General features: G+C 38.4%; 1 protein-coding gene across 4 annotated transcripts in view; it reads left to right on the plus strand.

Annotated features, from left to right (window-relative positions):
- PCSK5 (proprotein convertase subtilisin/kexin type 5) overlaps nucleotides 1-12,209 on the plus strand; it is a 955,602-nt gene that overhangs the window by 494,563 nt on the left and 448,830 nt on the right. For all 4 annotated transcript variants that reach the window (XM_073670684.1, XM_073670697.1, XM_073670703.1 and 1 more), the window contains exon 13: nucleotides 1,856-1,992. In XM_073670684.1, the coding sequence (XP_073526785.1) occupies nucleotides 1,856-1,992 (137 nt within the window). The remainder of the gene's footprint in view (nucleotides 1-1,855; nucleotides 1,993-12,209) is intronic.

Raw genomic sequence — 12,209 nt, forward strand, 5'->3', positions numbered from 1 at the left:
GTAAAAAAAAGAGTAGAACCGGCACATCCAACTGGGACATATAAAAGGAAAAATTTTATTTAGAGAAAAAAGTTAAAACATGGAGATTAAATCAGAAACCTCAGGGAAACTTGATGTCGACATCCTATGACTAAGGCACTAAAGTTCTGCACCTGAAACATTTCAAGTTTCCCTGAGGTTTCTGATTTTTTCTCCATGTTTTGACTTTTTTCTCTTAAATAAAATTTTTCCTTCTACATATTCTGGTTGGATGTGCCGGTTCTACTCTTTTTTTTCCACATATATGATTGTTACTCAGCAACAACAGTAGTGAAGTCCCCCATACTCATCAGTTAAAATTTGGCTGAAACAGCCAATTTCAACCATATTGAATGCCCATTGGCTGCCTCAACGAAACTAAAAAATGTTCATTTTGACCATTGACCGACCTGCAAATGTTTTATCCTGCCGTCAAACAACTAATCATCCAACCAACGAATGGTCGTTTGTCAGCCCACATTTGTCTCATGTCTTAAATGATGCTAACCCTGTTGCCAAGGTTTAGTAATGCAGTGACACTCCGGTGACAATAGAATTTGGTATCTGCAGTTGTCAACTAATAGGAAGCTACATACAAAGGGTCTACATTGAGTCCAGATCTACTACATGGAAAAAAATAAGACATGTTATTAACAGTAGCAGGAACCTAGTGCCCATGTCCATTATTGTGTAGCAAGCACACTATTTTAGTATTTATGCTGTTTTAGAATTTTTCTTAAACTTCATTGTAATTTATACAAAATGAGTATTCATTTAATTTTTGTTAATCTATTGTGCATTCTGCCATTTATCCTGCTTTTCATACACTGTTCTTTTGAGTAAAACTCCTGCTGAGTGTAGATATAAAACTCAATTTTAATTGAGACCGGGGAGCAAATATCTGGAAAAACAAATGTATTATTGCTAAATGGAATTGCAAATTGAATTATTTGATATTTAAGTAGTTTCTGAAACCTAGTTTATAGTTTAATTGAGGCTCCCAGCAAAAAATTTAAATTTAGTTTTCACTTAAAAATGAACCATCAAGCCTAAGTTGCATTGGGGTCCTGGTGCCTAAGTGCGCATACAGGCCTCTGCCACATGCAAAATTTAGATTTCAACTATATTGTATACAAATTTCTGGTGTACGTTATAGTAAAATGGTTGGGCTGTGGTTGTTTGGAAAGGCGTAACATCAATGAAAGTAAAAATATGTTGTGCAGAACAGGGAAATCTGTTGTAAAAAAGCCTGATAGATCTCCCCGTGTGTTAGATAGTACAACATAAATATATAGTGATCATTGATAAGTAAGGTTTTATCATTTGGGAAATAAGGTTATCAGAAGAAATCTACAAATTTATGTCACATTCATCAGTATTTGTAGTCGAAATCCAGAAGTGGGTGATAAACACAGAAGTGGTGACGTGTTTCTATTATACTTTTCCTCTGATTATTCCTCTCCTGCTTTTGGCTTACAAATACTGAGGTAAAAAACTGACCAAATACTGAACGTGTGAACGTGGACTTAAAGGTTGGGTGTTTCATACTGTCAAAGTACTACGATTCAGGAACCGGCTCCATCATTGCAAATATCCATGTTTTGCTCTGAAATTATTAGCATTTCAGAGTAAACATGAGGGCCGAGAGCGAGGTGTCTACGCGGACTAGTTACTGGTGGAGTTACCTGGGCTCTCCATGCTCAGCACTGCTTGACTGCCAAGTCTCTCCCTGTACACACACTAATATTTGAAATAATGGAGCTTGTCTCTTGACTCGTGCTGCACATCATCACTTTCACATGTACCGTAGTGACTATTTTCTTGTAATAATCCTTAGGCTATTTGACCATTCCATGGAAGGATTTAAGACCTGGGAGTTTATGACAACACACTGTTGGGGTGAAAAAGCTTCTGGAGATTGGATACTGGAGATCTATGATACCCCATCCCAACTGAGAAACTTCAAGACACCAGGTAAAGATCTGACTTAATATTTTACTATAAAATATGAAAATATCAGCCAGGCGCCATGTCATCTCAGCGTGTCTCAAAACTAGAGGTTTGCAGCATTTTGTACAGTTTTATATTTAGCAATAAATTGGTATTATGCCCTAGAATTTTACAGGTTAAGCTTCGGATTATTTTAGGCTTTTAGACTTGATTGTTGAGTGATTCCTTCTCACTTTCTCTTGTCCTCATTTATAGTGTGAAATATAGGGAAAGAAAAATCATCTCTTATTCAGTTTTCATCCCCAACATTGTACTACACAGTAGATAAACCATTTGACTACATCAGTTTTTATGTTTAAGAAACTAAAGCCTAATCACTGTATAATTAAAAATTATGCATATTTCTGGTATTTTGCGTTTTTTCAGCTCCTTATTCTTTTTAAGATGTCTGCTTATGGTCAGGCATTACACCTGTTCTAAGTTCCACTTCTGGATTACTTTCATACATTTCAATTTTTTTCTCACTACATGTACTCAGACTTTTGAATTTTACATCACCAAAATTAAATTAGCCTTAAAAATTATTTCCTATTCAATATTTATTATGTGTAAAAATAAAACCGGCTCTGTTACATAGCCGGAACCTGTCTCTAAGGCCATGTTCACACATTCAGTATTTGGTCAGTATTTTACATCAGTATTTGTAAGCCAAAACCAGGAGTGGGTGATAAATACAGAAGTGGTGACGAGTTTCTATTATACTTTTCCTCTGATTGTTCCACTCCTGGTTTTGGCTTACAAATACTGATGTAAAATACTGACCAAATACTGAACGTGTGAATGTGGCCACGCAATGGTACTCAGATGACAGTGAATTGCGGCTTTCTGGGTTTTTTTTTCACCTTTTCTTATTAAAATAAAAACTATTTGGGCTAAGGCCGATGAGTTTTTGGTGAGGTTTTTAATGCTGCTTATTTTACTACATCAAAAGCGCAGCATTTTTCAGTTCCAGCAAAGTGAATTGAATTTATAAAAATCTCATGTCCACTGTGCTAATTTTTTTCTCAGAGTAAACTGACCTGCGGTGCGTGTTTCATATCCGCAACATGTCAATCTATCTTGCAGGTATACTGCGTTTTATGTGTAGATTACGCCCATGCATTTTTAGTGTGTTTCCGCTGCGGAAACGGATAAAGAATGCACATAATCCACCTTAATGCAAGGGCTGACATACCATTGGTTCAACCTGTGCGGCCACACAGGGGCTCAAGAGATAAGGGGGTCCATTTCTAACTCCAAAACTGGTGGAATTGTGCATTATGCTGAGCTATTGGGTTGCAAAGGGCCCATATATTGTTCTTGCACAGGGGCCTCTTCTGTCTGTGCCTGCCATTGCTTACTGTATTTGCCATTAAAACAGTCTTACCGCAGACTATAGTTCATAATTAAACTTTACCATATGTCTATTTTACATTGGCATCATTTTTTTAATATGTCCATTTATTTTTTGGGCATAATAGACTTAAAAGTTCATCAGGAATTTTTAAAATTTAAAAAAAATTTTTCAGAAATTTATTTTTTGATTCAGTTATTTATTTATTATGTGTTGCTTATATAATGCTATCATATTTTGTAGTGCTTTACAAACATTATCATCACTGTCCCCATCAGGGCTCACAATCTAAATTCCCTACAATTATGTCTTTGGAGTGTGGGAGGAAACCCATGCAAACACAGGGAGAAGATGCAAACCCCTTGCAGATGTTGTCCTTGGTGGGATTTGAACCCAGGACTACAGTGCTGCAAAGCTGCAGTGCTAACCACTGAGCCATGCCTTTAGGGGCCTGATATATTAGAAATACAAGACAAAGCACCTCATTTTAAAAATTGCACACCTTATAGCATTTAAAATTATAATTATATGTAAATAACATGAAATTACTTGAATCATGATGGAAAATAGCTATTAAAGGGAACCTGGCAGCTGATACATGCTGCTTGATCCACGGGCATCATGTATCAGGCACTGACTGTATGTTCTCAGCCAGGTATTTTTGATTCTGAATCACTGTGGCGTTTCAAAGAAAAACATACTTTAAAAGTCGTTGGGAAGAGAGTCGTCGCGCTGGGGACTAGTCATACAGGCGGGTGCCCGGCGGCTTCTTCCTGTCCACTGCACTGGATTGACAGGTCATTCCCTATGTGCGCATATAGGGAGAGACCTGTCACTCCAGGGCAAAAGGCGGGAAGAACCCAACTGGCCGACTAGTCTCCGGCATGGCTCAGTCCCCTTTCAAAGTATGATTTTCTCTGAAATGCTGCATCGTTTCATAGTTAAACCTACCTGACTGAGATCATACAGTCAATGCCTGGTACATACTGCCCATGGATCAGGCATGTATCATGTGGATCAGGTATGTATCATGTGGATCAGGCATGTATCATGTGGATCGGGCATGTATCATGTGGATCAGGCATGTATCATGTGGATCGGGCATGTATCATGTGGATCGGGCATGTATCATGTGGATCAGGCATGTATCATGTGGATCGGGCATGTATCATGTGGATCGGGCATGTATCATGTGGATCAGGCATGTATCATGTGGATCGGGCATGTATCATGTGGATCGGGCATGTATCATGTGGATCGGGCATGTATCATGTGGATCAGGCATGTATCAGCTATTAAGTTCCCTTTAATAGCTATTTTCCGTCATGATTCAAGGAATTTCATGTTATTTACATATGATGCACATACTTTATTCTGTTGCAGCCAAGCTCATCTAATCCTATAAAGTCCTATTAAAATGTACAGTTTGGCGTCAGAAAGTTCGTAGATATTATTCTAGTAAATTTTGAACATGAACTGTATTATAATACCCACTGAGCCGCTGGCACCTGCAGCCACATTACTTATTTCTGGTATACTTTATTGTTACATACACAAACTCTAATTCAGCTGGGGCTGATGTTATCTGAAAATAAAATATTTTTACAGCCATTTGTGTCTCCAGAGGAGAGGTCACATTTGTATATGTGCCGTTTGGATAACCTTTAGCCTGGTACAATCAGGTGCTATGAAAGTCAGTATTATCTGAATAAGCTGCAGTATTTATTTGGCAGTCTCCACATCCTGTCCTCTGATCTGATCATGACTACATAAACCTCTGGTAATTGTAGTTGAAACATCTACATATAATTGTAAAATATAGACAGGCATGCGTGTTTCCTAATATACACTTCTCAGCATTGAAATTGCAATACCAAGAAGGAAACATCATTGAATTATGGAAATCGCAGGATCAATAGACATGTTAATGATATGCAAATTATGAAAAAATGGAAATTGATTTTTCAAAATATTATGATTTATTCAGTAATGACTATGAGGGCCATGTGCAGAAATATACACACTTTCACACTTTGGCTGCTATCAGTGAGGTTATTAATGGTTGTCTTGAGAAATACTCACATGGGCACACAAATCATCAAGATCCATTGCTGGCAATTGCTGACAAAGACATCCCAGATGTGCACAATGGTACACAAGTCCGGAAATGCTGCAGGCCATAGTTGCATGTTTAGGTCATGGATGATGCTCACAACAGCACGAGCAAGATGCGGCCTGATGTTGTCTTGTTGAAAAACTTCTGAAACGCCTTGGAGAAATGGCCTAACAACTGGGGTTGTGACCAGATCGATTTAACGCCAAGCTTTTAGTGTACCTGGAATGATGACTAAAGGGATCCCGCTATCATAAATTATGCCATCCCGCACCATAATGCCAGGAGTAGGAGCAGTGTGATATTGCATCATAAAGGCCTCTTTGTGGCTTTGCCCACATGCTAACCAGACCAATGTCTGGCTATCATTGAATTCAAGGCAAAAGTGGGCTCATCACTGAAAGCCTCCATTACAGCCTTGCTCTACACCAGGGTTCCCCAACTCCAGTCCTCAAGGCCCACCAACAGGTCATGTTTTCAGGATTTCCTTAGTATTACACAGGTGATAATTCCATCACCTGCACAGGCAATAATTCCATCACCTGTGCAATACTAAGGAAATCCTGAAAACATGACCTGTTGGTGGGCCTTGAGGACTGGAGTTGGGGAACCCTGCTCTACACCATAGTAGCCTTTGAGAGTAGTGGCGTGAAGTCAATGGAATACGTGATGGTGTGCATAGACACTGTTTGATGCCTTAGTCTTGGTACTGTATAGATCAAACCTGGAACAAGTGAAAAGAACATTTCTCCAAAGTGTCCCAGGAGCCATTTTTAAATACAACAACGCCATTGCTATTGTGAACAGCTTGTGTGGCCCAAATGTGCTGCCATCGCCGGCAGCATCTCTGGACTTATCTCCCATCAAGCACATCTGGGACATCATTGGCCAGCGATTGCAAAGAAAGCTGCTAGCAGTGGATCTTGATGATTTCAGTGCCCATGTGCATTTGACTTGGGAGAACATTTCTCAGACAACCATTAATAACCTCAATGACAGCAGACAAGGTGTTTTCATGGTGCTCATACTTGATACTGAATAAATCAAGATGTTTTAAACATGTTATTTCTATTTTTTCATCATTTGCATATCATTATCATGTCTATAGATCATGTGATTTCCTTAATTCCACAACTTATACATTTGTATATATTCACATTAGTGTAGAATGTAATCTCATGTTCACCATGTTAGACATGTCTAAGTTAAATTTTTTCTCTTGTTAGGCTGTGTGCCCACTATGCGTTTTTTAAGCGTTTCTGCAGCGGCAATTCTGCTGCAGAAATGCTTAAAAAACGCTTGGTAGAAGGCCTGCCATGTTCCCCAATGAAAAATCCGCAGCACTACCAATTATTTTGCGTAAACACGGCGTTTTCGCCGCCATTGACTTGCATTGAATCGCTTAATATCTGCATGACTACTTGTGCACATGCGGATACTAAGTGATTCAATGTGCGGATGGTACCCGGGTCAGGAGAAGAGGAGACCCAGGTACCAGCTAAAAATAATTTAAAAAAAAAAATTCATTATACTCACCTTCTGATGGCCCCCGGTCTTTTCTCCGCTGCGTCCGGTCTCTTCTATGGCTCACGGTGGTCTGAAAGGACCTGCAATGATGTCATTTAGTCATGTGACGAGTCATGTGACCGCTGATGTTAGCGGATTCACTAAGTCTCAGGTCCCGGTGGGCACACGGGCACCAGGCATTGGTACAGCAGGCAGTAAGGCACTTGTGGACCTGACATACTGGAGACCACAGGTACAGAGAGGATGCAGGCTAGTCAGGAGCAGCTATCAAGGAAGACAGAGGAATCAGAAATGTAGCACAGGAACGTAGGTTCAATATGAACAGTGTTCAACAACAGCACAGTAGCTTACTGCAACCAAGGGACGAATCCAGGGAATGTATGGCAGAGGATCAACCAACAAGGAAGAGGCAATGAAGGATCGCAAAGGTCTAGCAAAGTAAATTCAATAGTAGCTGAAGGTGGAGCACACCAAACAAACTGAACACATAAGTTTTAATCCTAAAACACAGGTGTGTATCTTAGAAGGCCTTAAATAAACTTAGGCAGAGGACGTCATCTATCCACATCAGACAACTTGCAAAACTCGATGTGGAGCACAACAGAAGGCAACAAACCCAGAGGAAAGAAGCGGAGCCTGGGATACCTGGGACGGGTGCAGAACAATGATGTTTAGGGGAGTAGTGTGTATATCTTCTCCATGAGTCATCAGCAAAAAGTTAAATAAATTAGATATGTTAACTTCTCTGTATAGACAATAGGCAGTGAAGCAGATATAGCCAATAACACAAGAAGAAGTTCTTGATATCTTCATTTCTCTTGGATCTTCAAGTTTTTATACAAAATACCAATCAAAATGTAACAATTTGAGTCTAAAGCTGGAATCAATCACACGTTCAATTTTTTTTTGTGGCAGTGTATTGAGTTAAAGGCAAGAATAGATCCAACTGCAAAAATGACTGATGGCGCCCCTCTCTTGTTTTTCACCAAGTGAAAAACCTGTCACAAAAAATCCATGTAACAATTCAGAGAGATGGCATATAATTGTACATTTACTTAACACATAATCTGAGGACCAGAATGTTATTGACTATGCAAAAAACACTACCGAAAGATTGAGTTAATTTGTCAGTACGACAATCATTACTATCGCAATTTACATTATATTCATAGGAATATATAAAAGCACTATAGAAATAGAATGAAACAATTCCCAATATAAAAGCAGCAGACTCCCAAAATAAGACCCTGTATCACAGAGCCAAAGTTTGTGAACCAAGTTTACCTTTGAATGAAAGTTCAGAGCCACATTAAGTTAAAAACGATGAAATAAGATGTAGAGAAATAAGAAATCGTAAAAATTTCAAACATTTACAGATAAATATTTCATTGTGAGATTTGACATAATTATAATAACAAAACAAACAGACCTTCGACTGGTATAAAATTTCACTTTATTATTATAACTCATTGTGATGAAACTTATATTCAGACTTCTGAGGTTACCATGAGAACTGGCAAAGAAATGGTAAAGTTGGAAAGAGATCATTTACTCTCCTCTAGAGTCAATCGAGGGTAGCATTTATTATCTTGCAAGTATACTTTTAGTGACATTATAACTTCACACTTGACTTTAGAAAGAACATTTCACCTCCACTTGGAAAGCTATTTTCTTTAGGCAAAATCTTTTTTTCATTGATTAGATTAAAGTTAGTGCCGATCCTTATTAATCTAATGCAGTTAGCTTGTAAACTCATTGTTGAGCTAGATTCTCTTTCCTTGCAAATTATTCATTTTGACATTTTAATTTCTCTTTTAATTAAACCACTTGCTACAGGAAGGTTGGTTTCCGGCTTATCCTGTCGGAAATGTGCTAGTGGTGACCCCTAAGCCCCACTCCATGAGATAACCTCTACCCTCATTACTGTAGGGTTACAGACCTCTAGCATCAACTTTATGCTAATTCTGTAACTGTATAAGGAAAATAAGAAATTATTATGGTTTATCCAATAGATGGCCCCTAGCTGAAATGAAAGAACATGAATATTATGTATCATTTGGCCTTTACTTGCCCATGTCTGTAGAGATGAGGTTCAAGTATCAGCAAAGCCTAGTGTATCTTCGCTGCCCTTATTAGCAAATACTTTTAAAAAACATCTTATTTAACCCTTTAGAGACCAGGCCTGTTTGGGGTATTTTTTTTCATATCTCAGCTTGAATATATATATATATATATATATATATATATATATATATATATATATATATATAAATAATACACTATATATATATATATATACAGTTGAAACCAGAAGTTTACATACACTATATAAAAAGACACATATGCATGTTTTTCTCAATATCTGACATGAAATCAGAATAAACCTTTCCCGTTTTTGGTCAATTAGGATTACCATCATTTTTAATATTTGCCAAATGGCAGAATAATGAGAGAGAATGTTTTAAGGTATTTTTATTACTTACTGCAAAGTCAAAAGTTTACATACAGTACAGACCAAAAGTTTGGACACACCTTCTCATTTAAAGATTTTTCTGTATTTTCTTGACTATGAAAATTGTACATTCACACTGAAGGCATCAAAACTATGAATTAACACATGTAGAATTATATACATAACAAAAAAGTGTGAAACAACTGAAAATATGTCTTATATTCTCGGTTCTTCAAAGTAGCCACCTTTTGCTTTGATGACTGCTTTGCACACTCTTAGCATTCTCTTGATGAGCTTCAAGAGGTAGTCACCGGAAATGGTCTTCTAACAATCTTGAAGGAGTTCCCAGAGATGCTTAGCACTTTTTGGCCCTTTTGCCTTCACTTTGCAGTTCAGCTCACCCCAAACCATCTCGATTGGGTTCAGGTCTGGTGACTGTGGAGGCCAGGTCATCTGGCATAGCACCCCATCACTCTCCTTCTTGATCATATAGCCCTTACACAGCCTGGAGGTGTGTTTGGGGTCATTATACTGTTAAAAAATAAATGATGGTCCAACTAAACACAAACCGGATGGAATAGCATGCCTCTGCAAGATGTTGCGGTAGCCATGCTGGCTCAGTATGCCTTCAGTTTTGAGTAAATCCCCAACAGTGTCACCAGCAAAGCACCCCCACACCATCACACCTCCTCCTCCATGCTTCACGGTGGGAACCAGGCATGTAGAGTCCACCCGTTCACCTTTTTTGCATCGCACAAAGACACGGTGGTTGGAACCAAAGATCTCAAATTTGGACTCATCAGACCAAAGCACAGATTTCCAATGGTCTAATGTCCATTCCTTGTGTTCTTTAGCCCAAACAAGTCTCTTCTGCTTGTTGCCTGTCCTTAGCAGTGGTTTCCTAGCAGCTATTTTACCATGAAGGCCTGCTGCACAAAGTCTCCTCTTAACAGTTGTTGTAGAGATGTGTCTGCTGCTAGAACTCTGTGTGGCATTGACCTGGTCTCTAATCTGAGCTGTTGTTAACCTGCGATTTCTGTGGCTAGTGACTCGGATAAACTTATCCTCAGAAGCAGAGGTGACTCTTGGTCTTCCTTTCCTGGGGCGGTCCTCATGTGAGCCAGTTTCTTTGTAGCGCTTGATGGACACTTTCAAAGTTTTCCCAATTTTTCCGACTGACTGACCTTCATTTCTTAAAGTAATGATGGTCACTCTTTTTTCTTTACTTAGCTGCTTTTTTCTTGCCATAATACAAATTCTAACAGTCTATTCAGTAGGACTATCAGCTGTGTATCCACCAGACTTCTGCACAACACAACTGATGGTCCCAACCCAATTTATAAGGCAAGAAATCCCACTTATTAAACCTGACAGGGCACACCTGTGAAGTGAAAACCATTTCCGGTGACTACCTCTTGAAGCCTTGATGCCTTCAGTGTGAATGTACAATTTTCATAGTCATGAAAATACAGCAAAATCTTTAAATGAGAAGGTGTGTCCAAACTTTTGGTCTGTACTGTACATTTCATTAGTATTTGGTACCATTGCCCTTAAAATGAAGGACTTGGGTCAAACTTTGGGATATCCTTCCATAAGCTTCTCACAATAGTTGGTCGGAAGTTGGGCCCATTCCTCCTGACAAAACTGATGTAACTGATCCAGGTTTGTAGGTCGCCTTGCTCGCATCTGTCTTCTCAGGTTTACCCATACATTTTCAATAGGATTGAGATCAAGGCTTTGTGATGGCCACTCCAAAACATTGACTTTGTTATCCTTAAGCCACCTTGTTACCATTTTGGGCAACATGCTTTGGGTCATTGTTCATTTGGAAGACCCATTTCTGCCCATGCTTTAACTTCCTGGCTGATGTCTTGAGATGTTGCTTCAGTATTGCCACATTATCTTCTTTTCTCATGATGCCATCTATTTTTGTGAAGTGCGCCAGTCTCTCCTGCAGCAAAACAACCCAACAACATGATGCTGCCACCCCCGTGTTTCACAGTTGGGATGGTGTTCTTAGGCTTCCCAGCTTCTCCCTTTTTCCTCCAAACGTGATGATGGTCATTATGCCCAAAAAGTTACATTACATGTCCAGTGATATAGTGTATGTAAATTTCTTGTTTCAACTGTATATATAGTTAAATACTGTACTAATGTGTGTTGAAATTTATATTTCCATGTCTACTTTATTTTCACAGAAACAAAGTTAAAAAAAATACATTTATAAATATATATTGCATAGCTTACAATTGTATTTGCAATTGTAAAAGTTTTTTTAAGTAAATTCTGATTTTATGTACTAAGCAGGGTTTGCAGAGGCTGAAAGGTTACAGTACGTAAAATCTCCCTTAAATTACCCCATTTTGAAAACTACACCTCTCAATGTATTAAAAAGCGGGTATAGTGAGTCTTTTTGGTCCACAGTTTTCTTCTTTTTTTTTGCAGTAATTAATATAAAATTGGTGCAAAAAATGTAATTTTTATTTTTTTTTTTGTCAAAATTATTTCATTCATTGGACATATTTTTCATGCACAACACATCAATGTAAGACTACACAACATTTATAACGCTTTTTCTCCTGTGCCAGAAATACCCCAGTTTAGGTCATCATCATTTAGTTTGACCAAACAATGGGTCCCAAAAGAAAAAGAGCACCCTTTGGCTTCTCATGCCATTCATTTACCTTGAAGGATTTATAGGCCCTCTTCCACTTCTGCAAAGGATGTGAGCTCTCAGAATAATGTAATACTCAACA

This window comes from Phyllobates terribilis, unplaced genomic scaffold (assembly GCF_046119375.1).
Source record: "Phyllobates terribilis strain yellow unplaced genomic scaffold, ASM4611937v1 Scaffold_1__5_contigs__length_1240528914, whole genome shotgun sequence".
Classification (NCBI taxonomy): Eukaryota; Metazoa; Chordata; class Amphibia; order Anura; family Dendrobatidae; genus Phyllobates; species Phyllobates terribilis.